General features: G+C 50.5%; 2 protein-coding genes across 23 annotated transcripts in view; one reads left to right on the forward strand and one right to left on the reverse strand.

Moving 5' to 3' along the window:
- Nucleotides 1-13,633, forward strand: part of CEP250 (centrosomal protein 250) — a 57,032-nt gene extending 43,399 nt beyond the window's left edge. For 18 of the 20 annotated variants that reach the window (XM_003316881.5, XM_016937759.4, XM_063802855.1 and 15 more), the window contains 9 exons: nt 281-402; nt 1,735-1,855; nt 3,529-3,650; nt 4,074-6,689; nt 9,422-9,535; nt 9,719-9,874; nt 10,628-10,729; nt 11,683-11,739; nt 13,022-13,633. In XM_003316881.5, coding sequence (XP_003316929.3) covers nt 281-402; nt 1,735-1,855; nt 3,529-3,650; nt 4,074-6,689; nt 9,422-9,535; nt 9,719-9,874; nt 10,628-10,729; nt 11,683-11,739; nt 13,022-13,285 — 3,674 coding nt within the window. In that variant the 3' untranslated portion in view covers nt 13,286-13,633. The remainder of the gene's footprint in view (nt 1-280; nt 403-1,734; nt 1,856-3,528; nt 3,651-4,073; nt 6,690-9,421; nt 9,536-9,718; nt 9,875-10,627; nt 10,730-11,682; nt 11,740-13,021) is intronic. The other 2 variants (XM_016937763.4, XM_016937764.4) reach the window with 2 other exon arrangements.
- An 8,883-nt stretch (nt 13,634-22,516) lies between these two features.
- LOC747599 (CMP-N-acetylneuraminate-beta-galactosamide-alpha-2,3-sialyltransferase 1-like) lies at nt 22,517-25,307 on the reverse strand. Of its 3 annotated transcripts, XM_063802869.1 has the most exons (7): nt 25,205-25,307; nt 24,709-24,939; nt 24,373-24,560; nt 24,091-24,289; nt 23,890-23,938; nt 23,671-23,790; nt 22,517-22,756 (listed from the first exon to the last, which is right to left on the reverse strand). In XM_063802869.1, exons 2-5 carry the CDS (start codon nt 24,910-24,912, stop codon nt 23,906-23,908), a joined length of 624 nt encoding a protein of 207 aa, XP_063658939.1. In that variant the 5' UTR covers nt 24,913-24,939; nt 25,205-25,307; the 3' UTR covers nt 22,517-22,756; nt 23,671-23,790; nt 23,890-23,905. The 3 variants fall into 3 exon arrangements, with proteins under 3 accessions (XP_063658939.1, XP_063658938.1, XP_063658937.1); XM_063802868.1 differs by lacking the exon at nt 25,205-25,307 and having other exon boundaries at nt 22,517-22,753; nt 24,709-25,188; XM_063802867.1 differs by lacking the exon at nt 25,205-25,307 and having other exon boundaries at nt 22,517-22,853; nt 24,709-25,188.
- Nucleotides 25,308-27,187: the final 1,880 nt, after the last annotated feature.

Genomic DNA, 27,187 nt, shown 5'->3' on the forward strand with positions numbered 1-27,187 from the left:
TATAATTTCACCAAGGAGTTATGAGGTTGCAGATGTGAATCACTTACATGGTTCCTGGCACTTATTAAGTGCGTAATAAGTGATAGCTCGCATTAATCTAGCACCCACCATAGTGCCTGGCCCATACTTATGGAGAAAATATGTGATGAGTGAACTGCTGAGAAAGGGGTTCTTTGCGGAGAGGAGGGACCAGTTGGAAGGACAGGGCTGTGTCTGGAGAGGTCTGGCTGTTTCTTTTCATAGTGGCAGCCAGGTAAGGAGGTTTTCCTCATTTTTTCAGACCAGAATGGAGCTAGGAGCCTCTTTAAGAGAGGGCCCCTGCTGACTGCTCTCTCCGCTGAGGCAGTAGCATCTGCCCTCCACAAGCTTCATCAAGACCTGTGGAAGACTCAACAGACCCGGGTATGTTTCTCTGCTCCCCTTTCCCGAACTCTTTACATCCCTCGAAAAGCATGAGGCAAAGAGGTGTGAAGCAGTTTGACCTGTTTTATTCCTGAGATCAAGTTGGGATGAGTTTCACCTCTATCACTTACCACCTGGCAACCACAAATGAAGCATTTGAAGTTCCTGGGCCTTGTTTTCCCTTGCAGAGTAGGACAGATAGTGCCTGCTCAGGGTTTTGAGGATTAGATGAGAGAGGATCTTGAATGAGCCCTGTAAACCAAAAAACCCTGGGTAGGCCAGGCACGGTGGCTCACGCCTGTAATCCCAGTGCTTTGGGAGGCTGAGACAGGTGGATCACCTGAGGTCAGGAGTTCAAAATCAGCCTGGCCAACATGGTGAAACCCCATCTCTACTAAAAATACAAAAATTAGCCAGAGGTGGCGGTGGGCACCTGTAATCCCAGCTACTCAGGAGGCTGAGGCAGGAGAATCACTTGAACCCAGGAGGTGGAGGTTGCAGTGAGCCAAGATTGCGCCATTGCACTCCAGGTTGAACGACAAAAGTGAAACTCCATCTCAAACAAACACAAAAAAACCCTGGGCAGATGTATGGCATTGTTTTCCATCATTTTCCACTCAGCTATGAATTAATTCTTGGTACCCAGGCTTCCAAGAGAAACCCTAGAAATCAGTGACCACTGAGATTTGAGGTTGGCATTTATAGGCATGTTCTAGGCCTAGGTCTGAAAGAGCTCATAAATTCCACCTCACAGTGAACCTATCAGTCAATACAAATTGAGTGTCATCCATATGTCAGCCACTCTGGGCTGGGTATACAAAAAGGAGAAAGACCTGGTCTCTGCCTAAAGAAGGCTTGTGACATGGTGGAGGAACCAAACTGCATTCTACTGGAAAGCAGAACTGAGAGAATTAATTGGATCAATAACAGACGCAAGTGATGCACTGTTGGAACTAGGAGGAGGGGGCAATTCATCCTGATTTGGGAAGGGTCAGAAGGAAAGAAGAGATGACCTTTGGGCTGAGCTTTGAAGTAGGAGTGTTGAGAGGGAAGAGGTGACCCCTGGGCTAACTTTGAGCAGGAGCTCTGTTTCAAAAGACATAGATAGGTCAGAAGGGGATGGATTCTCACACTCCATCCAAGTGGAGCAGAGCGTGTCATCACTTCAGGGAGCTAAATACACATGTGTTCAGAGGAAGTAACCCGGCAATCTGGGAGTAGGTCCACAATGGCGGCCCACCACAGAGGCTGAGAATGAGGAGAGAGCTTGAGCCCTGCATTGTTTTGTGGAAGATGAGGAACTCGCGTTTAGCCATGCCCTTCCTTTCCCAGGATGTTCTGAGGGATCAGGTCCAGAAACTGGAAGAGCGTCTAACTGATACTGAGGCTGAGAAGAGCCAGGTCCACACAGAGTTGCAGGATCTGCAGAGACAGCTCTCCCAGAATCAGGAAGGTGAGAAGCTCAAGACAGGCAGGGAGATTGAGAGGGAGAAGGGATAGGTGGGGAGCCCAGAAGTGGCAGGCACAGGCCTAGCAGCCACTCTGTTTATTTTATTTTATTTTTGAGACGACACCTCACTCTGTCACTCAGGTTTGAGTACAATGTCACGACTTCGGCTCGCTGCAACCTCTGTCTTCCGAGCAGCTAGGATTATAGGCATGCGCCACCACGCCTGGCTAATTTTTTTGTATTTTTAATAAAGACGGGGTTTCACCATGTTCACCAACCAGCGGAGCCACCGGGGTCTCTAGGAGCTCCTGCACAATTATAGGATTGGGGGCTAGAAGGGACCTCCAGTGTCATCTGGCTCAACCCTGTCTGGAATTGAGGGCCAAGGCTCTCTGTGATGAGGATGAGGACATATTGGGATGATTACCAGGCAGCGCTGGGGCTGGCAGCAGCAGGGAGTGCTTGAACTCCTGGCCTCAAGTGATCCGCCTGCCTCGACCTCCCAAAGTGCTAGGATTACAGGCGTGAGCCACCGCGCCCAGCTGCACTCCATTATTTACCCAGAAATGTGAGGTGAGATCTAGATGCACTTCCAAAGGGGTGCTGACCACCTTGAACTATTTTTTCAGCTTTGCTTGGCCTTTGAGGCCCATCCTGGAAGAAGAGATTAGGAGGAACAGATTTGATGAACTGAAAGAAGGAAATGGCTGGGCTTCCATTTTCTGTCTCTGTAGATTTAAAAATTAAAAAAATTGGAGACCCAGGGCCAGGACTGTAAGAACATTATAAAACTGCATCTTTTGTCATCCATGTTACTTATTTTTATCTTCTTCAACTGTGTCCTCCAAGTTAGCCTTTGGTAGCTGAGGGATTATGAGCTTATTTGGGAGAAAGCAAGGAGAGGGGATCTGGGGAGGATATATCCATGTGCCAGCCAAGGACTGGAAAGTGTCATGACTCCTTACAAAGGACAGGAGAGGAAGGGTCTTGAAGCTCAAGTTTCTACTGTAAAAGAGAAGAGTTAGCCGGGTGTGGTGGTGGGCACCTGTAATCCCAAATACTCGGGAGGCTGAGGCAGGGGAATCGCTTGAACCCGGGAGGTGGAGGTTGCAGTGAGCCGAGATTGTGCCACTGCATTCCAGCCTGGGTGACAGAGCAAGACTCCATCTCAAAAAAAGAAAAAAAGAGAAGAGGACACCTTGGGTCTGGGCCTTTTTTGAGGCCGTTTGAGGGCTCCCTGAGAGCCACAAAAATAATGGGATTCCAACGCCTGTTGGAGAAATGGTGGGCAACCAGCAGAGCCACCCGGGTCTCTAGGAGCTCCTGCACAATTATAGGATTGGGGGCTAGAAGGAACCTCCAGTGTCATCTGGCTCAACCCTGTCTGGAATTGAGGGCCAAGGCTCTCTGTGATGAGGATGAGGACATATTGGGATGATTACCAGGCAGCGCTGGGGCTGGCAGCAGCAGGGAGTGCTGCCAGGCAAATAGAAGCAGCTGGCATCTGCCAGCTCTTGATGTCCTTGATATCTCTAGGACACTGGATATAATTTTCTCCTTCTTGGCCTTCCTTCCCTTTGAATCTGTTCCCCATCCTCCATCTGCCTCTATATCCCTCTATATCCCAAACATGGGTCTTACTCCACTACCTCTCCTCTCCTCTTCTCTTCTCAAAGAGAAATCCAAGTGGGAAGGAAAGCAGAACTCCCTAGAATCTGAGCTGATGGAACTACATGAAACTATGGCATCCTTACAGAGTCGCCTGCGGAGAGCAGAGCTACAGCGAATGGAAGCCCAGGTAAAGTGGTACTGGTTTCAGGGAGGGGTTTGCCTCAGGAGTAGTCCCTTGGGCCCACCTTGGCCTGTGGTCATGTGTCCCACTTCCTTCAGCAAGTCTATCAGTTACTCTGGCTGTCTCCATGTCCCTGGGGGCCATTATTCAGGTTCCAGTGAATCCTCCTTCAATTGCTTTTTCTGAATTGAGGTTGATATTTTTGCCCCTTGTCCTGAAGGACCAGCGTCTCCCCTGGGCATAACAGAGTCCTGGAAGGTGGTAGGGATGCCCTTTTACAGTATCAGCTTAAGTGGAATATACCACCACTTTTTTTTGCCCAAGTCCTTATCACTGCTAGTGCCACAAAATAAGAAAGAGAAGCGTCGGTGTTGGGGTGACAGTAGCAGGGAAGTGTAGTCTAAAGTGGCTTTTCATCTTGTCTTCTAGGGTGAGCAAGAGTTACTTCAGGCAGCCAAGGAGAACCTGACAGCCCAGGTGGAACACCTGCAAGCAGCTGTCGTAGAAGCCAGGGCTCAGGCAAGTGCTGCTGGCATCCTGGAAGAAGACCTGAGAACGGCTCGCTCAGCACTGAAGCTGAAAAATGAGGAAGTGGAGAGTGAGCGTGAGAGAGCCCAGGCTCTGCAAGAGCAGGGCGAACTGAAGGTGGCCCAAGGGAAGGCTCTGCAAGAGAATTTGGCCCTCCTGACCCAGACCCTAGCTGAAAGAGAAGAGGAGGTGGAGACTCTGCGGGGACAAATCCAGGAACTGGAGAAGCAACGGGAAATGCAGAAGGCTGCTTTGGAATTGCTGTCTCTGGACCTGAAGAAGAGGAACCAAGAGGTAGATCTGCAGCAAGAACAGATTCAGGAGCTAGAGAAGTGTAGGTCTGTTTTAGAGCATCTGCCCATGGCCGTCCAGGAGCGAGAGCAGAAGCTGACTGTGCAGAGGGAGCAGATCAGAGAGCTCGAGAAGGATCGGGAGACTCAGAGGAACGTCTTGGAGCATCAGCTTCTAGAACTTGAGAAGAAAGACCAAATGATTGAGTCCCAGAGAGGACAGGTTCAGGATCTGAAAAAGCAGTTGGTTACTCTGGAATGCCTGGCCCTGGAACTGGAGGAAAACCATCACAAGATGGAGTGCCAGCAAAAACTGATCAAGGAGCTGGAGGGCCAGAGGGAAACCCAGAGAGTGGCTTTGACCCACCTTACGCTGGACCTAGAAGAAAGGAGCCAGGAGCTGCAGGCACAAAGCAGCCAGATCCATGACCTGGAGAGCCACAGCACCGTTCTGGCAAGAGAGCTGCAGGAGAGGGACCAGGAGGTGAAGTCTCAGCGAGAACAGATCGAGGAGCTGCAGAGGCAGAAAGAGCATCTGACTCAGGATCTCGAGAGGAGAGACCAGGAGCTGATGCTGCAGAAGGAGAGGATTCAGGTTCTCGAGGATCAGAGGACCCGGCAGACCAAGATCCTGGAGGAGGACCTGGAACAGATCAAGCTGTCCTTGAGAGAGCGAGGCCGGGAGCTGACCACTCAGAGGCAGCTGATGCAGGAACGGGCAGAGGAAGGGAAGGGCCCAAGTAAAGCACAGCGCGGGAGCCTAGAGCACATGAAGCTGATCCTGCGTGATAAGGAGAAGGAGGTGGAATGTCAGCAGGAGCATATCCACGAACTCCAGGAGCTCAAAGACCAGCTGGAGCAGCAGCTCCAGGGCCTGCACAGGAAGGTAGGTGAGACCAGCCTCCTCCTGTCCCAGCGAGAGCAGGAAATAGTGGTCCTGCAGCAGCAACTGCAGGAAGCCAGGGAACAAGGGCAGCTGAAGGAGCAGTCACTTGAGAGTCAACTGGATGAGGCCCAGAGAGCCCTAGCCCAGAGGGACCAGGAACTGGAGGCTCTGCAGCAAGAACAGCAGCAGGCCCAGGGACAGGAGGAGAGGGTGAAGGAAAAGGCAGACGCCCTCCAGGGAGCTCTGGAGCAAGCCCATATGACACTGAAGGAGCGTCACGGAGAGCTTCAGGACCACAAGGAACAGGCACGAAGGCTCGAGGAAGAGCTGGCAGTGGAGGGACGGCGGGTCCAGGCCCTGGAGGAGGTGCTGGGAGACCTAAGGGCTGAGTCTCGGGAACAGGAGAAAGCTCTGTTGGCCCTCCAGCAGCAGTGTGCTGAGCAGGCACAGGAGCATGAGGTGGAGACCAGGGCCCTGCAGGACAGCTGGCTGCAGGCCCAGGCAGTGCTCAAGGAACGGGACCAGGAGCTGGAAGCTCTGCGGGCAGAAAGTCAGTCCTCCCGGCATCAGGAGGAGGCTGCCCGGGCCCGGGCTGAGGCTCTGCAGGAGGCCCTTGGCAAGGCTCATGCTGCCCTGCAGGGGAAAGAGCAGCATCTCCTCGAGCAGGCAGAATTGAGCCGCAGTCTGGAGGCCAGCACTGCAACCCTGCAAGCCTCCCTGGATGCCTGCCAGGCACACACTCGGCAGCTGGAGGAGGCTCTGAGGATACAAGAAGGTGAGATCCAGGACCAGGATCTCCGATACCAGGAGGACGTGCAGCAGCTGCAGCAGGCACTTGCCCAGAGGGATGAAGAGCTGAGACATCAGCAGGAACGGGAGCAGCTGCTGGAGAAGTCTCTGGCCCAGAGGGTCCAAGAGAATATGATCCAAGAGAAGCAGAATCTGGGGCAGGAGAGAGAAGAGGAGGAGATAAGGGGCCTTCATCAGAGTGTAAGGGAGCTACAGCTGACTCTAGCCCAAAAGGAACAGGAGATTCTGGAGCTGAGGGAGACCCAGCAAAGGAACAACCTGGAAGCCTTACCCCACAGCCACAAAACCTCCCCAATGGAGGAACAATCTCTAAAACTTGATTCTTTAGAGCCCAGGCTGCAGCGGGAGCTGGAGCGGCTACAGGCAGCCCTGAGACAGACAGAAGCCAGGGAGATTGAGTGGAGGGAGAAGGCCCAGGACTTGGCACTGTCCCTAGCGCAGACCAAGGCCAGTGTCAGCAGTCTGCAGGAGGTAGCCATGTTCCTACAAGCCTCTGTCCTGGAGCGGGACTCAGAACAGCAAAGGCTGCAGGTAAGTCACTCCATGGGGAGTAAGGGCCAGGGGACACACCCCTGTCTGGCTGAGCTCAGGGACTGCCCACCACCCTGGGCCCTGTGGCACCTCAGGGGTATGAGAAAGCTGAGATCATGAGCACCTCAACATCTGTGGGATTCAGGCTACTGTGCTAGTCGGGAGATACAGAGAGGATAAGACCCCCGCAGTCCCTGCCCTCACAGAGTTCACAGTCTAGTGGGTAAACAACGAAAATGCAGTGTGGTTGGTGCCTAATGGGGGAAGTTTAGTATGCCCCAGGCATGCTGGAGGGATGCCCACCCTTTCCTGGGAGTGGGTCCTGAAAGGCTTTCTGGTAAAAGTGGTGTTTAAGATTAGACCTGGGCCAGGCACGGTGGCTCACGCCGGTAATCCCAGCACTTTGGGAAGCCGAGGCGGGCAGATCACTTGAGGTCAGGAGTTCGAGACCAGTCTGGCCAACATGGTGAAACCCCGTCTCTACTAAAAATACAAAAATTAGCCAGGTGTGCTGGCATGTGCCTGTGATCCCAGCTACTTGGGAGTCTGAGGCAGGAGAATTGCTTGAACTCAGGAGGCGGAGGTTGCAGTGAGCCGAGATCGCACCATTGCACTCGAGCCTGGGCAAAGAAACGAGACTCCATCTCAAAAAAAAAAAAAAAAAATAGACGTGAAGGGACCAGTAAGGAACTAGCCAAGCACAGGTTGAGGAGGAGCATTCACGGGAAGAGGAAAAGAGGGCGAGAACAAGTGTAGTATCTGTGTAGATGGTTCAGGTTGCATGGGACAGAGGGAGGATTTGGGAAGAGACCGGAAGACAGCAGGGGTCACACCTGTCAGGGCTTACAAGTCATGCTGAGGACCTGGGTGGTGGGAAGCAGATGAAGTTTTTGCGGCAGGGGAGTGATGTGATCAGACATACAGCTCACAAAGATTGCTCAGGCTGCTGTGTGGAGCAACAGCAGGTCTGGAGAGACCCACTGGGAGGCTGTACTGGGAAGTCCAGGGGAGAGCTTGTGCCCTAAGATGGAAAGTGTGAATGGAGACATGTGGGTGGGTCTGAGAGGTAGGACTTGATTGGCTAAGAGGTGGGAGGAATAAAGAGAGGGCAGAAAAAAGTCAAAGATGACACTCAGGTATCCTGTTCATGAAGATGAAGAGAAGCAGGTGTGAGAAAGAGGAGTGGAATGAATGATGAGGTCAGTTTGGAAATGGAGGGAGGAGCCTGTTGGCAGGCCAGTAAAATGATCTGAAGTTGAAGGATGGAGTTGAAGCCAGAGACACTTTGGAATCATCAGCAGTTAGAACAAATGGGTTTCTTGTAGGCAGAATGTTGAGTGAGAGAGGAAGTGGGCTTAGGAGAGGACTTCAGGGTGTATTATTTAACCTCAAGGTCAAGCACCGTGTCTTAGTCACCTTTGTACCCCCTGTACTGAGCACAAGACCTGCAGAGAGCAGGCAAACAGGAAAGCCAAGTTGGCTCAACAGAGAGAGGCATCATCTCTTTTTCCAAAAGACGCCCAGTCCAATTTTCCAGGGAAATAGACTCTACATCCTGGTCCCTTGACTGGGCCCCAGAGAACCCCAGACACACAGTCCCCCAGAGAGTTCATTCTGGGAACTCACAAAGCTCTGCTCTTGGTGAAGGGCAATATGAGGAGAAGGAGGTCCATTTGTGAACTCCAAAGTTCACAGGGTTTGAAATACAGTAGTGTGGCTTATCAGCTGTGTGACCCCGGGTGAATGCCTTCACTCTGATCTTCAATTTCTCATCAGTAAAATAGGCATTGGTGGTATGACATGGCATGATATGTATGAATTGCTTAGGAAGAAAGCACTAAGTGGACCTCCTTTCCTATGTTCAGGCCCATTCTTACAGGCACAGCAAAAGTAAGGTATGTAATTGGGCAGGAGGGCACTTCCCACCCATACTCTTGGGTTACTGAGCAGTATTCACTCAATAACATAACTCTGGTCAGAGTCACTTCACCCACTGCCACCTCCAAACACACAGGGTGAGACTCTTGTCTCAAAAAAACAAACTCATAAATGGCAGGACTGGAATGAGGTCTGAGTCATCTGCCTCTAGAGCGCAGGCTTTCTATCACCAAGCTCTTCCTCTCTCCCAGGCAACCCACATCCACCTGCGTATGCTTGTTTTCTCTTGTTCATCTCTTCTTGACTGTTATCATTTATGAACCACAGGGCACCTAGAAAGTATCTAGCGTGAGGCTTCCCCACTTATCCAAAGGGACTTAACCTAAGGACTTGATCCATGTTTCATGGTGCATGTAGTCGTTTTATAAATGAGGAAATTGGGGTTTGGGGAGAGCTTGTGCTTTGACCAGAGTCATATAGCCACTGAGTGGCTATATGGGCCACTGGGTACTCCACAGGGCACCCAGCCCTGTGTGACTCGAGAGTCCATGCTGTTCCCACAGCACATCAGTGCTCTGAGTCATTGCTCAGCCTTCTAGGAGATGTGAAGTGAGCTGGGGGCTCTGATCCTAGCTTCCTTGCTAGCTCACCGCATATCCTTGAGAAGAGCCCCTCTGCTCCTTTGTTTTACCTATCTGTAAAATGAAGGTTCTGTACTAGAATGACTCAGAGCCTCTAGGAAAAATAAGACAAAAGCCTGAGGAGAACATTGAACCGCTGTTTGTGTGGAGGATGGGTTGGTCTGGATATGAGGTTGGCAAGGTGTGATTTTGCTCCATACCTCCGTACCCTAGGATGAACTGGAGCTCACCAGACGGGCTCTGGAGAAGGAGCGGCTACACAGCCCAGGTGCGACCAGCACAGCAGAATTGGGGTCCAGAGGGGAGCAGGGTGTGCAGCTGGGAGAGGTGAGCTGGGGGCTCTGGGGGAACAGGTGACCCAGCAGGGAGCTCCTGTCCAGGGGTTTGTCCCCTTCCCTTGGGAACTGGGTTCCTGAAGCTTAAACCTGCCAGATTGGTCTGTGTGTCCTCTATCTGTTCCCTACCTGTCTTAGGGGCTGCCCAGGTGAGATTCACAGGTCTTTCCCACAGGTCTCAGGAGTGGAGGCTGAGCCTAGTCTTGCTGGAATGGAGAAGCAGTCATGGAGACAAAGGCTTGAACACCTGCAGCAAGCAGTGGCCCAGCTGGAGATTGACAGGAGCAGGCTGCAGCGCCACAATGTCCAGCTGCGGAGTACCTTGGAGCAGGTGACCCCTCTTCTTGTCCAGTGGGCATGCATCTCCACTTCTCGTGTGGTCCCTAGAGCATAGGCTCAGTAAATTACAGCCTGTGGGCCAAATCCAGCCTGCTGCCTGTTTCTGAAAATTAAGTTTGTTTTTTTTTTTTCCTGAGACGGAGTCTTGCTCTGTCTCCTAGAGCTGGAGTGGAATGGTATGATCTCCACTCACTGCAACCTCCACCTCCCAGGTTCAAGCAATCCTCCTGCCCCAGCCTCCTGAATAGCTGGGATTACAGGCATGCACCACCATGCCTGGCTAATTGTTGTATTTTTAGTAGAGATGGTGTTTCACTATGTTGGCCAGGCTGGTCTTGAACTCCTGACCTTGTGATCCGCCTGCCTCAGCTTTCCAAAGTGCTGGGATTACAGGTGTGAGCCACCACGCCCAGCCCTGAAAATTAAGTTTTATTGGAATACAGCCATGCATTGTCTATGGCTGCTTCCCTGCTATGCCCCACAAAGCCTACAGTACTTACTGCAGGAGAACTTTGCTGGCCTTTGCTCCAGAGGTCTGAGAGGCTGGCCCTGCCTCTTCTGCTTCAGGAGCACTTCTTTGCACTGAGGCCTGCCCTAGCTGTGCCTTCCTCAGCCAGGAGTTCTCTTCCCATGGTTACTGTCCCCTCATATACCTGCACAGGCACTGGCCACTTCTGGAGAAAGGCAGCTCTGCTCCAGCCACAGAGCCAAGCCGAGCCCTGATTTCTTATTTGCACCTTGGCAGGTGGAGCGAGAACGGAGGAAGCTGAAGAGGGAGGCCATGCGTGCAGCCCAGGCAGGGTCCCTAGAGATCAGCAAGGCCACGGCTTCTTCACCCACACAGCAGGTTTACTCATTTTCCTCAACTGCAGCCTTAGAGAGCCCAACCCCAGCCACCAGAAACTCAGCCCTCCTCATTGCATATCCCGGGCCAACAGCACTTCAGCTAGTCCAGAGAGCCCCTCCTGACTGCATTCTGCCCTGCTCGGCACAGCTCAGTCTGTCCCTGCCCTGAGAAGGAGGCCCAACATTGGGGTGGGGGTTGGGGTGGCTAGTGGCCCTGCCTTCTGAGGGACTTAGATCTGTGCACTCCCAGACCAGTGCCACAGGCTGGCCCGGGAGCGGGGCTCATGGGGCTCTGCTTAGGATCCCTGGTGTATGGGGGTTGTGTGGTGCTTGCCAGCTCCTTAGGACCCTAGGAGCTTGATCACAGCTTGATCTCTTAGACCTTTTTACAATGTTGAGTTTATAGGCTTAGGGTCCATGGTCTTTCCTGGAGCCAGTGTCCCTTTTTTGGGTAAGAGGCTTGGGGAAGACTCCCCAAACCACTCGTTTAGGTGAGGTATCCCTGCCAACAGACACAGGCTTGCAGCCTGACAGGGAGGCGCTGTTTATGGTGGCTGAGCACTAGATCTCCATCCCTTGTCCTTTATTGAAAGTTCTCAAGGGCAGGCACCGTGTCTTCCTCTCTGCATCCTTAGCTCACAGCCCAGGGCTAGCACAAAGCAGATACATGGTGTACTTCTGTTAAATTAAAACATGCCTCAGAGAAGCAAATGCCATCCAGGCCTTTTGGATGTTTTGGGTCAGGTCTCCATGGCGTTGCCCATTATGCTGGTGTGGGGCCTCTCCTTGCTGCAGGGCCTGCTGCCCCATAGAGGTCCAGTCTGAGTTCAGATGCTTCTGGCCCATAGCCCTTGCCCAGGCCCCTAAGATTGTGATGAGGTTCTGCAAGGAAACTTGCAGAAACCCCAGAGTGGGAAGGCCTATTCCAACAAGAGTGCTGTTTGTCTTCCTTAGGATGGGAGAGGACAGAAGAACTCAGATGCCAAGTGTGTGGCTGAACTGCAGAAAGAGGTATGTTCTGGATTTTCTAAGCCCATATTCCCTCCCTTGCACTCAGGCCCTTTGTGCACCTCCAGCAGGGAGAGGGGAAGTTCCTGCCTTCAGAGAACTTCAGTCTCCATGGGAGGCAAAAGTAGTCCCAGTCCCAACCCCATCTCTCATATGCCTAGGGTGGGAGTGGGGAAGAAAGCATGATCCTGGCCCCCAACTTCCAAATCCATACTTAGAAAGGGAAAGGAGTAGGAAGAGGGCTGAGGAGCAGGCAGAAGATTCTAGGAGGACAGGTGGGAGCAAGGGAAGCCATCCTGGCCTCCCTGCCCTCAGAGGTGCCCTCGCAGCCAAGACTGTTGCCAGTGCCCCAGACAGAGGAGCCAGGCACCAGCACAAGCTCCAGGCCACACAGCTCAGCTCAAGCCTCCACTCGCAGAGAAGTGACTTGAAGAGCCTTCCTGCCTCTTAGGCCTCAACTAAAAGTCCACTCTCCCTTTCAAGGTGCAGGAATCATAAGTGTTACCTTTTTATTTCTGAGCCTATTTCAGAAATCAGTAGTCCCTACTGGCAGGGCCTGACTCTGTAGCTAGACCTAAGCTATTACTTTGAATTCTATTAAACTCAGAATGTTTTTCTATTTTATTAAAAAGTCAAAGCAGGTGCAGTAGCTCACACCTGAAATCCCAGCACTTTCGGAGGCCAAGGTGGGCGGATCGCTTGAGGTCAGGAGTTTGAAACCAGCCTGGCCAACATGACGAAACCCTGTCTGTACTAAAAATACAAAAATTAGCTGGACGTGGTGGTGCACACCTGTAATCCTAGCTACTCAGGAGGCTGACACACAGGAATCACTTGAACCCGATGGGGTGGAGGTTGCAGTAAGCCAAAATTGCATCACTACACTCTAGCCTGGGCAACAGAGCAAGACTCTGTCTCAAAAAAAAAAAGTCAGATAGTGGTTATACTTGAGTATATATTGTTATCAGCCTCATCAAAATGTACATTTAAAATTGGGCATTTTTCACATGTAAATTATCTTTCAGTGAAGTTGATGAATAGCTTTGTGGTTTTCAAGCGCGCTATTTGAGTTACATGTGCAGCCAGGATTGAGAATCACTGGATTCTAGAATTCCTAAGGGCCCTTCCTCTAAACTCTCTAAAGCCTGTTTCTGAGATTCGTGTATGTGGTAGAGTTGATTCAGATGCTCAGCCAACGAGCTTCAGAGAACACAGAGCAGGAAGAGCTGGGACAACTTCAGGGCCCTCAGCTGCTCTCCCTTTTTCTTTTTTTCCTGCCCACCAGGTGGTCCTGCTGCAAGCTCAGCTGACTTTGGAGCGGAAGCAGAAGCAGGACTACATCACCCGCTCAGCACAGACCAGCCGTGAGCTAGCAGGCCTGCACCACAGCCTCTCACACTCACTTCTTGCCGTGGCCCAGGCCCCTGAGGCCACTGTCCTGGAGGCAGAGACCCGCAGGCTGGATGAGTCCCTGACTCAAAGTCTGACATCCCCAGGGCCAGTCCTGCTACACCCCAGCCCCAGCACTACCCAAGCCGCCTCCAGGTAGCAGCCGCAGCCAGGAGCACACAGACAGAAGACTGTGTCATGGGTCATGGCCCCTCCGCACACCTACAGGTTTGCCAAAGGAAAAGCCTGGCTCTGTTAGGCACCCAGGAGCCCCAGGTCAGCGGGTGTTCCCAGGAAGAGGAAGTAAATCTGCAACCCTGGGGAGGACCCCAACTCACCTGGGAATGAGGCAAATTGCATTTGCTTGCTCCCTATGGAATCACCCAGAGGGGTGCCTTGCCCTGGCTGAGGGACATGTACTGCCTCTCATCTAGAATTTATTTTCCTAGCACTTCACCACCTCCTTCAACTTCTCCTTCAACAATAAACCCTGGGATCTTTGCATTCATTTTCTGCTGCTGTCTCCACTTGTGCAGCTGGGTGGCAGCACCACATCAAGGGAGTTTATCAGGGAAGAACTTGCCAAAGATTCCTGTTGAGGTAGCATGCATTTATTGTACACCATGCACTGTGATAGGGAAGGGTTACAGAGAACACACAAGACAAAGCCCCTGTCCACAGACAGCCTACAGTCCAGTTGATGAGAACAGGCTAACACTCATTTATGAGTCAGAGGCAATTCTGTGTACTGACTAGAAGAACTGTAGAAATTCCAGGGGCTGAGGAAGGGAGGCACGAACTGGCCCTTGAAGGATGGAGTGGGGTTGGAGGTGTTGCCAAGCACACAGTGAGAAGACTGGTCTGACTGTGGCACGGGGTTGGGGCTGAGCTTGGGTGGGTTGAGTGGGGAGATTTTGGAGGGTTAAAAGAAGTTCTGGGGCCTCAAAAACACAGCGTTGACCTTTAGCTAAAGTCAGAGTCTCTGAGTTCAGAAGCTCCACATGGCCTCATTCCTCTTCTACTCTGGGTGAATGTCCTTGAGATGTCCCTTCCTGGGCATATCAGCTGGAACTGATCTGGTCGCCTATAGTCCAACCATGTGTCAAGCCAATCAGAAGGATGGACTATGGCGGAACTTCTCACCCATGGACTGGTCCTAGTGGAGGCTGGACAGAACCCAGCTCACAGGCTTAAGACCTATTGCTGGCAACCTCCTCAAAGCCTAAAAATTGTTTAATTTTTTTAAGAGACAGGGTTTTGTCCTGTCTTCCAAGCTGGAGTGCAGTGGCACAATCACATCTTACTGCAGCCTGAAACTCCTGGGCTCAAGTGATCCTCCCACCTCAACCTCTCAAAGTGCTGGGATTACAGGTGTGAGCCACCATGCCCAACCAGAACAGTTTTCCTTAAAGAAGCAGGCCATTACCTTCCTCTGGCACTCCCACCATAATCTGGAATTCCTCTTTACTAAGCCTGGGGATGGAACTGAGACCTAGCCAAGAATCTGGGAGGGGTAAGAGCAGCACCCACTCACCCAGACCTCCTAATTTGGGGCTCAGCCCCATTATGTCTCATTGCACCACACAGAGTGGAAATGGGGCTGTTCACAGCGACTAGAGCTTTGTTCCAGAAACCTACACATGCAGCTCAGCAACAGATGCTTAGTGAAAACTTCTGAAACCCCAGAAACAGATCTGGGGCCCCAGAAATGCTGTCCTGGTCCCTACTTCCAGTCAGATTCCCTGTAGCTCAAAATCCTTACCTGGCTTTTAGGCCATTTCTTTCTTTTTCCTTTTTTTTTTTTTTTTTTTTTTTTGAGACAGAGTTTTGCTCTTGTTGCCCAGGCTGGAGTGCAGTGACGTAATCTCAGCTCGCCAGTGGCAACATCCACCTCCTGGGTTCAAGCAATTCTCCTGCCTTGGCCTCCTGTGTAGCTGGGATTATAGACACGTGCCACCATGCCCGGCTAATTTTGTATTTTTAATAGAGACAGGGTTTCTCCATGTTGGTCAGGCTGGTCTCGAACTCCCTACCTCAGGTGATCCACCCACCTCGGCCTCCCAAAATGTTGGGATTACGGGCATGAGCCACCGCGCCCGGCCCTTTAGGCCATTTTTATGCTAGTTGTTGTCAGAGACAAGACTTCTCTTGGTTGTTCACTTGTTACATCCTCCAGCCCTGGTTCTCAGGCTCGGGCTGACAGAGGGTCCCTGTTTTTTACCTTAGAGTTTCTTCTCAGCATCATTTTCTGTAGGTCACGAGCCAGGGCCTCAGGCCTCACATACCTTCTGGGCCTCAGAGAGGTTCCAGCAGCTGAAAGACATCTTAGAGGCTGCCAAGCAGGGTCTTTATTCAGGACTAGACTAATCTGTATTTGCTCTTCTCTTTCCATCCAACCCTCAAGAGCCCCCCAGCTCCATTATAGACCTCGGCCTAGGGTCTCCCCTCCCCACCAGATATTCAGAGCAGGGTTGGCCTTCAGTTCAAGTGTAGACCGTGCTCTTGCCCTCACACTCGAGCTTGTGGATGATCTTCCGCTCCGGCTTTCTAAAGTACACTTTCCTTGCCCAGTAGCAGGATTGCCTCTGTGGAGCGTCCCACCAATAATGGTGACAATTGCTGTTTTCATCAGCTCCAGACCCAAAGAGACCTGAAGTGGGGAAGTGTGAAGGAAGGAATATGTGTCATCCAGGGGGGACCCAACTTTGCCTAAGGGCATGAGGCCAGAGCCTCCTTTCCTGACCTTGTCACATGTGGCAGGGTATAACCAGAATGGTGAATCCAGCAGACGGGAGGAGTCCCTGGCAGTCCAGCCAGTTCTCGTGGATGTACTTGAGGAAGGTGCAATTGGTCACCAGAACATGCAGGAGTAGAGGTTAGAGCTCAGCCACAGAGATTATCTTCTTGCAGAAAACTTTTTTCCCCCTTCCTAATCTTGTCTGCTTTGATAGAAGCTGGTACTGGCTGGAAAGGCCTGAAAGCAGGAGGGGACAAGAGTCGTCAGAGGCTGGGCAATGTTCTTGTTTCCGGGGAGTGCTGAGGTCTGGCGGGTGCTGCCCCTGTTCTCTCAAGGATCCCACGTGCTTTGTGTGTTAGAGCAGTGACCATCACCTCCCAACCCAAGGACCTTTGCTGCTCTGCTTCCCACATGGGACTGCCAGCACCCTGAAGGCAGAAAAACTGAATGTACCCGTTAAAGGAGGAGAAGCTGGTGGTGTATGTTGAGATAAGGAGGGTGGGGAGTGTACAGTTACAGGCTGCACAGGGAGGGCAAGATCAATGTTGACACCAAAGTGCCAAAGGCTGTCTGCGCCAGGTCTGGGGCCCCCACTGGTCATACCGCCTGATAAAACCATTGCAGTCCACACTAGGTCTGGAGGCTTCGACACCCACAGCATGTGGGTGTTCTCATGCAGGCCATGAGTATTCGGGGTGCTTTAAGTGTAGGGGAGTTCTGTTGTCCACGTTATTCTCAAAGCCCAGAATAGGCCCTGTTTTATTCTACAGAGATAGGAAGGCACTGGGGCTCACAGAGTGGTGCTGCTTCCCACCCTCACCCTCCTGCCCCCACCTGAGCACAGTGTGGTGCTCAGTGATGGTTATCCTATATTCCAAATACGCATGGCCCAGGACTGGCAGAGTCGGAGCTCGGGGTCTAGCTGTGACCTGGGGATCGGTTGGAGTAGCTTCTTGACCAGCTGGAATTGGGTTAGGTGTCCTAGCATTGGTGCCTATGGAGAAGAACACAGACTGTTTATCACTCACCCCTGGTTCCAGTACCAAGGAAAGGCTGGAGCCATTGCAACTGGAGGCCCAGCGGAGGAAGGGATCAAGGAGAGGATGCAGCCCAGAGCCCAGGACAGAGCATCCACCGGCCTCTGGAGATGGCATGGTCTCCAGTTGCATCGGGGCTTCAGGGCCCATCTGAAGTGCTGATCAAACCAGGCAGACACACCATGCTGGTGAAGGCAGGCTTTGTAGATGCGGGGCTGAATTGAGCAGCCACAGAACCTCTGCAGCTCTGGGGCCAGTGGCAGAACTTCTAGAAGTACCTGTGGGGTGGGAAACCCCAGCCACAAAAGTAGTGAGCTGACCTCCAGACCTGAGGCTTTGCCTGCAGGCCTCATCTCAGCCCATGGGACAGATTCCTGGTTTTTTTAGTTTGGCCTTGGGGTAGATGATACCTTCAGCTGTCCACCCTGCAATACCTCACCTCCTGCCTTCTGACCCAGTACCCTGCAGAGCAGGGGAATGGGGCCAGGGGACAGGGGCAGGGAAGAGGAAGAAGCAAGAGCTGCCAGTGTGCTCCAAACCAAGAGAGCCCTCCACATGATTCTGGGCACAGCTGAGGAGTGCAAGCTCAACTCTGCTCACCACACTTAAGAAGCAGGCAAGGGAGGATGAAGGGCAAAAACATGGGGTCCTGAGGCCCTTTTACTCCCTCTACCCTGCTGGAGGTGAGGATGAGAGGTGAGACTTCGTTGGACTGTGCTCCTGGCCAGTTGATCTTACCCAACTCATTACATCAGTAGCCTGGTCACAGGGTGGACACTCTGACCTCTTCTTAGCCTTTCATTGGCAATACTACCAGCTCTATATATGCCCTTATAGGGCCTGAACCTTGGCTCAGGTGGGTGGGCTTGGAGGTAAAATAATTGAATGGGTCAGGGGTAGGAGGAGAGATGAGTCTCTGCCAAGGCTGTGTGATGTGTCATCTGAGAGAGTGGGTAACCCCTATTCCCAGCACATGGCCATTTATTTAGAGCCAGGGAGGGGGACGAGAATTCATATTCAAATGTGATTCTTTCTTAATTACTACCAGTTGTTCAGGTGAGGGAATCAGGGAAGGCTGTTACTCAGTGCCAGATTAATAATCCACACATTGCCCTTGCACCTCCTGTCTTGGTTTCCTATCAAAACCTCTCCCGTATCTATGAACATTCCAGCCCTGCAGGTCAGATTGCTGGCCAGGAGTAGTCTCACATTCTAGCTGATTGATGGCCTCGGCTTCTGCTGTTGCATGTGGTTTGATGATTCATGCTGGAGCCTTTGGCTATAACTCTCTTCCCTGTATAAGGGCCATCTGAAGTTTGTCTGCCTGACTCCATTACCTGGTGAATGAGATTGGCTAGCTGCTGCTCCTGCCCCAGCTATTCAGTCATTTGGCAAATACTCATTTAAACAAAGCTCCACAGGGAGCTCTGAGAAGGAGCTCGCCTCTAGGCACACAGAACCTGGACTGTTTGCAGAATGAAACAGTTTCATGAAAGTTTGCAGAATGACCCAGTTGTGCAGAAGAGACCCACTGGCTGCTCTCAGTGAGGCCAGGGAGAGTCAAACAGCATCTTGGACAAAGAGAGGGCTTGAAGGCCCTTTCAAAGTGTCAAGCCAGTTGGATGCACGGGTTGTGTGGAGTCCAGGGGTACATCCAGAAGCAATGGCAGGTGTTATCCATTCATTCAGGTTAGACCTCTGAGCAGACAGCAGAAATGTCAGCCACAGGTGAGCATAAGCTCAAACCCCCCCATTGAAGGCTACATTCTTGTCCCACAGGGCAGAGCACATGGCAAGTGGCATGCTGACTCAGACACCGGGCACTGAGAAAAGTGGGAAGCCATGGTCACAGACTCTACATTCCCCTCTCCTGTTGGCCTCCATCCCTTCCTCAACCGTCCGCAGAACACCTCCTTCCAGCACCTTAGCTCCTGCCTCCCTCTGGACCTATTCAGTCCTCAAGGGTGCCCTGCTAAAGGCTGGGCTGAAAGCTAAGAGGAGAGGTGGCATTCAATGTGTCCTGTGTCCTCCCTGGGGTTGATGAAGGGGTCGATGCCCAATAGAGTCCTTCATCTTGGCGTTCAGCCCAGGGTCCAGCTGCCAAGGGAAGGCTTGGCAATCAAGGGTGATGGAGATAAGAATGAAAAGGGGCACCACCCTGTGCCAAAGCTGGCATGTTGTATATCTGAGAGAGGAGCTGCCTATTCACAGCGTAGGGTTGTCAAGCTGGAGGCAGGGAGAGAAAAGCAAGAGCTTTTTGGTTCCTCTTGAGGATAGAATCTATAGGAAAACGTAAGAGGGTTAAAAATAAATTTCCCATGCATCCAAACTTTTTTCTTTGGTAGACTTTCTTGTCATCTATTTAAAATGAAACAAGTGCATGTACGTGGTTAAGAAATTTTAGCTAGGAATGATGGTGCGTGCCTGTAGTCCCAGCTACTTGGGAGGCTGAGGCAGGAGGATCTCTTGAACCTGGAAGGTCAAGGCTGCAGTGAGCCGAGATCATACCACTGCACTCCAGCCTGAGTGATAAAGTGAGACCCTGTCTCAAAAAAAAAAAAAAAAAAAAAAAATTAAAGAAGTTAAACAGTGCCCGGCTTGGGGGCTCACGCCTGTAATCCCAGCACTTTGGGAGGCCCAGGCAGGCAGATTGCTTGGGCTCAGGAATTCAAGACCACCCTAGGCGAAAAAATATAAAAATTAGTTCAGTGTGATGATGTGCCTGTAGTCCCAGCTACTCGGGAGGCTGAGGTGGGAGGATCACCTGAGCCCAGGGAGGTCGAGGTTGCAGTGAACCATGATCATGTCACTGCACTCACTCCAGCCTGGGCAACAGAGCAAGACTGTCTCAAAAAAAAAAAAAAAAAGGAAATTAAATAAAAAGAAGATAGCAGTTTCCCACCTCATTCTTCTCAAACTCCTCTTCAGAGGCAGCGGGGTTTTTTTTTTTTAACTATGTTTTTCTACTGGCTCACTTTATTCCTCTAAAATAGTAACTTGTCTATGTGGTGCCATAACGGGTCCAGTATCTGGACACGAGGCCGCACTGCCTACACCTTTGGGGATTCTCGGATCCTGACTCTGAGCTACCTCATTCCTAGACACCTGGTACACCACAATGTGTCAGGGATATCGGTTTATGTGGGATATTTGCATTTTGTTAGGTTGTGTGTGGTAGTTGAGCAGCCAAGGGGGTAGCATGCGGTGGATATTTGTTTTAGATACACAGTAACTGGAAACTCATTTACTGAGGCTATTTGGTTACCCTGAACTACTGTTTCTACCAAAAAGGCAGGATAAATGCTCCCTCAACACACACCTTTAATTACCAATTTTCAGAGTAAGGGGTTGAGGTAATAGCCACCGCCAGCCAGTTTTCCCTTTCTCTTTGAGTATCATTATGAGCTCAAAGTTTTTTATATATTCACTATGATTCAATCATGACAGTTGCTATTTTTGATGCTCAAATTGCCGCAAATCTAATGTCCAAGTGTTCTTGTACTTGTCTAGGCCTAGAATCTTTTAGTGAAGAAAAAGTATTTAGAAGACAAAAATCAGGCTGAGTGCAGTGGCTCACGTCTGTAATCCTAGCACTTGTGGGAGGCTGAGGCAGGCAGATTGCCTGAGCTCAGGAGTTGGAGACCAGCCTGGGCAACATGGTGAAACCCTGTCTCTACTAAAATACAAAAAATTAGCCGGGGGTGGCAGTGTGCACCTTGTAGTCCCAGCTACTCAGGAGGCTGAGGCAGGAGAATTGCTTGAACCCAGGAGGCAGAGGTTGCAGTGAGCTGAGATCACGCCACTGCACTCCAGCCTGGGTGGCAGAGCAAGACTCCGTCTCAAAAAAAAAAAAAAATACGAAAAACAAAAAACATAATCTGGATTGCAGGGCTGATCGTTGCTAATGGAGTGTTATGGCTGTTCAGATGACAGAGGGAGAAAATGTACTTTGTAAACTGTTAGTTCAATGAGGTTATGATTGCACAACAATGTGAACATACTTAATGCCACTGAACTTTATTGCCATTGATAACTTTTAAATGGTAAATTTTGTGTATTATTTTGTCACAATAAAAAGTTTGAAAATCGAGTTCATAATATTTCCAGTTTGGGCCGACCACGGTGGTTCATGCCTGTAATCCCAGCACTTTGGGAGGCTGAGGCGGGTGGATCACAAGGTCAGGAGTTCGAGACCAGCCTGACCAACATGGTGAATCCCTGTCTGTACTAAAAATACAAAAATTAGCCGGGCGTGGTGGTGCGCGCCTGTAATCTCAGCTACTCAGGAGGTTGAAACAGGAGAATCACTTGAACTCGGGAGGCGGAGGTTGCAGTGAGCCGAGATCGCGCCACTGCACTCCAGCCTGGGCGACAGAGTGAGACTGTCTCAAAAAAAAAAAAAAAAAAAAAAAAAAATTCCAGATTGAATTTAATGTCACAGAGTTTTTAGCCTGTCCACCTGCCCAATTTTGTATTGTTTCTTTTTTTTTTTTTTTTTTTGAGATGAAGTCTCACTTTGTCACCTAGGCTGGAGTACAATAGTGCGATCTTAGCTCACTGCAACCTCTGCCTCCCAGACTCAAGTGATTCTCCTACTTCAGCCTCCCAAGTAGCTGTGATTACAGGCAGCCTCCACCACACCTGGCAAATTTTTGTATTTTTAGTAGAGATGGAGTTTCACTATGTTGGCCAGGCTGGTCTTGAACTCCTGACCTCAAGTGATCCACCTCCCTTGGCCTCCCAAAGTGCTGGGATTACAGGCGTGAGCCACCACGCCTGGCCTGTGTCTAGTTTCTAATGTTGTTAATATAAGTAGTTATTTACTTATTCAAGACCAACCTGGGCAATATAGTGAGACCTCAACTCTACAAGAAAATTTAAAAATTAGCTGAGGGTGGTGGCACGCACCAATAGTGCCAACCATTCAGAAGGCTGATGTGGAAGGATCACCTGAGCCTAGGAGGCAGAGGTTGCAGTGAGCCGTGATCATGCCAGTGCACTCTATCCTGGGTGACAGAGTGAGACCCTGTCTCTAAATAATAATAATGATACCAACACTATAATGAAAATACTGAGTCAAGTTTTAAAAAAAAAATTTTTTTTTGAGACAGAGTGTCACTCTGTCGCTGAGGCTGGAGTGCAGTGGTGCGATCTCGGCTCACTGCAACCTCCACCTCCCAGGTTCAAGCGATTCCCCTGCCTCAGCCTCCTGAGTAGCTGGGATTACAGGCACACACCGCCACGCCTAGCTGATTTTTGTATTTTTAGTAGAGATGGGGTTTCACCATGTTGGTCATGCTGGTCTTGACCTCCTGACCTCATAATCTACCCGCCTTGGCCTCCCAAAGTGCTGGGGTTACAAGTGGGAGCCATCACGCCTGGCCTAAAATTTCTTCTTAGTTCTTTTTGTCCACAGAGACTATCCTACAAAGAATATACAGTCAAGGTGTTGAGTTTAAGGAACTTGAAATAATTATTTCTCTGGTGTTTATATTATCAATTAAATATAGTTAGGTCCATTTGATGTGTTTTCAACTTCAGGGTTCACTTTTTTCTCATTTAATTTTATTTTTTGGTAAGATACAGCATAAGAGAGTCACATGGTGATAAGACAGAATCAGTAATAGAATGTAGCCCTTTAATGCCACCAGAAATCCAGAGAGAGAAATAAGCTAGGGTTTCATTCAGTAGCAGAGTAATCTCCATCCAGGGTCTGCTTGAAGCCCTAGTCCCTCTCTGACACCACAAGGTCCCCTTGGCTACCTGTCAAGCCTCCTGGGGACTCCACTGGAAACATCTCAGCCGTAGACAGCAATCTTCCTCTCACACTGCAGTTTCAAGATGATCTGGTATTCTGCTGGGAAATTTTGCATGGTGTTCTCAAACCAATATTTGTCATCCCAGTAATGGGACCACCTTTTGCAATTGTCTGCCCCAAAACCAAACAAGGATACCTGAGAGATTGGATAAGACAAAAGATGGTGGTGGTGTAACGGGCTGGATCCTGCCCTGCCCCTATGGAACACCTATCATGCCTTCAGCACCACTCACTCAACCACTAGTGTGCCAGGCTTCCTCTTGGAGCTGGGAGGAGAATGGAGTTCACCTTCTTCAAGGAAGACAGACTCTAAATACTCATAGTGACCCCAGAGCCCAGAAAAGAGAGCACCAACTAGTTGTTCTTCATTATATATTGAGAGAAGAGAGGATTCCCCTGGGAGACAAGGGAAGGGCATTCCAGGCAGAGGGAGCAAGGTGTGAGAAGCGTGAGGCAGCTGGTATGTTTGGAGAACCCCAAGAAGTCCAGTGCAGGAATCTGGGAGAGAGGAGAGGGGTCAGATCATGTAGGGTGTTGAAAGCTAGGCAGAAAGTTTTAGATTTAACGGGAAGTCCCTGGGAAGACAGGTTTTTTTTTTTTTTTTTTTTGAGATGGAGTTTTGCTCTTGTTGCCCAGGCTGGAGTGCAGTGGCATGATCTTGGCTCACCGCAACCTCCGCCTCCCAGGTTCAAGCGATTTTCTTGCCTCAGCCTCCCAAGTAGCTAGGATTACAGGCATGCGCCACCACGCCTGGCTAATTTTGTATTTTTAGTAGAGACGGGGTTTCTCCATGTTGGTCAGGCTGGTCTCGAACTCCTGACCTCAGGTGATCAGCCCGCCGCAGCCTCCCAAAGTGCAGGGATTACAGGCGTGAGCCCCCATGCCCAGCCAAGAAGACAGAAATTTTGAGTGGCAGAGGAGTGAAAGTCTGTGAGTTGCAGGAGATATCTTACCTGGTCACAGGTATGCAAGGCATACAACAGAGCCACAAACTCCAAGGACGGATACTGACCATGGTTCTCCAGCCAACTTTCCTGGATATACCTGAGGAAGTAGAGGCTGATCACCAGCACCTAGGAAGATGGAGAAAGGGACTGACCTGAAGCCTGTCCCATGGCTACCCACTATCATGTTGTCCTACCACTTTCCCCTTTCCTTCCTGGGACCCTCACCTTATCTTTGCTGTCTTCAGTTCCACCAGGAACCTGAACTGTCTGAAATCTAAAAAGAAATTGAGGTTTGGGAGGATTTCAGAGTCATTTGACAAGCAGACTTCAGCCTTAAGTAAGCCTTGGGGGTGCCCCAGTATCCAGCCAGGGTCTCTTTGGAGTTACCTCTGTCACTCCCTACAGTGACCTCCCTCCCTGACATACCCAGGGTTTTTTTTGCTTCCACATGCTTGTCTGTTTATGCAGTACACTTATGAACCACTCCAGACCAGATGAATTCAACGGAAGCAGCAGCAGTTGGGTACCGGGGTCCTGAGGGCTGGCAATCCCAGGGTACATAATGCGCATGGTGGTCCTGTTCCCCACATCTGCCTCAAAGCCTCGGACAGGGGCCTGGTTCATCCTGAAAAGGAAGTTAGGATGGTCATTTAGAGGAGGAAAAGGCTTCGGCTTGGTCTTGGTCTCCACCTCCTACCCTGCACCCACCTGAGGACCACTTCACGTTGATTAATCCTGAAGCCAAGGCCAGAGCTCCGTAGAGACCTTGAGTTTCCCACCACTGCACAGACCTGGCAGTTGGACACTACATGGCCCAGTGGGCACAGGGGAGGTGCTTTAATCAGCTGCTGCTGCTTATTCTCAACCTCCTTCTCTGACTTGACCCTCTCGAGTCCCTAGGAGCATAGGAGGGAAGAATTTAGGGGCTTGACCCAGGTTCCACCTACCTGTGGAAGAAGGTTAGAGCCTGGGGCCTTGATGGAGAGATGGCTAGGACCTGGGGTTGGGTCAGGGACTGGACAAAGACCAAGTTTGCGCACTGACCAGCCACAATATCAGAGCATCATTGGATGTGGGATCTTGTGGCCTCTGTAGGGGTTCAACGGTACTGTCGAAGCGTCTGTCAAACCAGTCAGACTCGCCAGGCACGTGGAGGCAGGCAGAGCATGTGTGGACCTCAGATGAGCAGTTGCATTTTCTGGAAAAGTCGCTGGGACAGTGGCAGATTCCTGGGTGTATCTTGGCCATATTACGGAGGTCCTTCTGGCTGGAGTGCTGGTGTAGGAAGGAGGTGATCAGCCACAGTGAAAGGACATAGGCAGCCACCAGGCCCAAACTCCTGTATCGAATCATGATCTCTGGCCCTGACGATGGTGCCCCTGGCAGACAGTAGATTGGCCCCGACACCTGGCACCGGGAAGAAGAGGCTGGGGCCACAGACGTCCCCAGCATCCCCCATCTTAATGGCTTCCATCCCTCTCCCAACCCTTGACACTACACCTCCTCCCAAAACCTCGCTCCTCCCTCCCTGGCCACCTACTGATCACTACCGGAACTGCCAAAGCCTGGCCTAGAGGCAGAAAGAAAGGGAGAGAGGACACTTTTTGTGTTCTGTGGCCTCCCTGAGGAAACTGATTCCTAATGGGGTCTTCTGTGCCAGCCCAGTGATATCAGGGACTCATCACAGAGGCCACATTGTGACCTACTCCACCAAGGCCCCTCCTTCACCTTGGCATTCAGCCCAGTGCCCAGATGACCAGGGAGGTGTGGTAGTCAAGGGTCCAGGGGACAGGAGGGCACAGAGGAAGAGGTTGTGTCCAGGCTGGGGTGGGTGAGCAGGAGGCAAAGAGGGAAACAGAAGGGCCACCTTGGCGATGGCTCACACCTGTAATCTCAGAGCTTTGGGAGGCCAAGGCAGGAGGATCACTTGAGCCCATGAGTTCAAGAAGGGCCACCTGGAATCTTCTGAAGAGAATTTACTATACTGATGAAAGAGAATATTTGATACCTTTAGCCCTTAACACCTCTCAAGGGTTGACTTTTTCTTTTTAAGAACTGTTTTTTTTTGTGGTTTTTTTTGTTTGTTTGTTTTTTTGAGATGGAATCTTGCTCTGTTGCCCAGATCTTGGCTCACTGCAATCCCCGCCTCCTGGGTTCAAATGGTTCTCTTGCCTCAGTCTCCCAAGTAGCTGGGACTGCAGGTGCACACCACTGCGCCCGGCTAATTTTTCTTTTACTTTTAGCAGAGACGGGGTTTCACCATGTTGGCCAGGCTGGTCTCAAACTCCTGAGCTCAAGTGATCTGCCTGCCTCGGCCTCCCAAAGTGCTGGGATTACAGGTTTGAGCCACTGCGCCTGGCCAATCCAGTGTATATCTTACGCTTACAGTGTATCTAAATTCAAACCGTTTTGTCAGAAATACATGATTTATAAATTTGATAAAATTTTACAGTCAAAAAAGATTTACATACCCAAGTTACAATAAGCATAGTGAAAAGTTTTCTAAGAACTGAATTGTTTTGAAATTGATTAATTAAAATAAATTTAAACATTCCTTCCTCACTTGCACTTGCCGCATTTCAAGTGCTCATCTGTCATATTGGATGGTACAGAACTACAGGCTCATTTAATTCTAAAAGTCAACAATCTACTATCAGTGTTTACATTATTGTAACTAGATAAATATTTCCTATAGAGTTTGTAAATGAACTAAGACTACCTTTTTTTGTTCATGATAACTTTTTTTTTTTTTTTTTGAGACAGAATTTCGCTCTTGTTGCCCAGGCTGGAGTGCAATGGCATGATCTCGGCTCACTGCAACCTCTGCCTCCCGGGTTCAAGCAATTCTCCTGTCTCAGCCTCCCGAGTAGCTGTGATTACAGGCGTGCACCACCATGCCTGGCTAATTTTTGTATTTTTAGTAGAGACGGGGTTTCATCATATCAGTCAGGCTGGTCTCGAACTCCTGACCTCAGGTGATCCACCCACCTTGGCCTCCCAAAGTGCTGGGATTACAGGCATGAGCCACTGCACCCGGCCTTTTGTTCGTGGTAAATTTCTAAGAAAGGGTGTGTAGGAGATAAAACTTCTAAGTTTGCATGTCTAGAAATGCCATTATTCTGCTTGCAGGAGATAGAATTGTGTTACTTAAAAAAAAAAATCTTTAAGTTCTCACCCCTGATACTTATAAATGTGACCTTATTTGGAAGTAGGGCCTTTGCAGATACAATGAAATTAAAATGAGATCATGCGGGATGAGAATGGGCCCTAATCCAATGACTAGTGTGTTTATAAGATGAGGGAAATTGGCCGGGCGTGATGACCCATGCCTGTAATCCCAGCATTTTGGGAGGCCAAGGCAGGCAGGTCACTTGAGGCCAGGAGTTTGAGACCAGCCTGGCCAACATGGTGAAACCCAGTCTCTACTAAAATACAAAAAATTAGCCAGGCGTAGTGGCGGGCACCTGTAATCCCAGCTACTCGAGAGGCTGAGGCAGGAGAATTACTTGAACCTGGGAGGCAG

This window comes from Pan troglodytes, chromosome 21 (assembly GCF_028858775.2).
Source record: "Pan troglodytes isolate AG18354 chromosome 21, NHGRI_mPanTro3-v2.0_pri, whole genome shotgun sequence".
NCBI lineage: Eukaryota > Metazoa > Chordata > Mammalia > Primates > Hominidae > Pan > Pan troglodytes.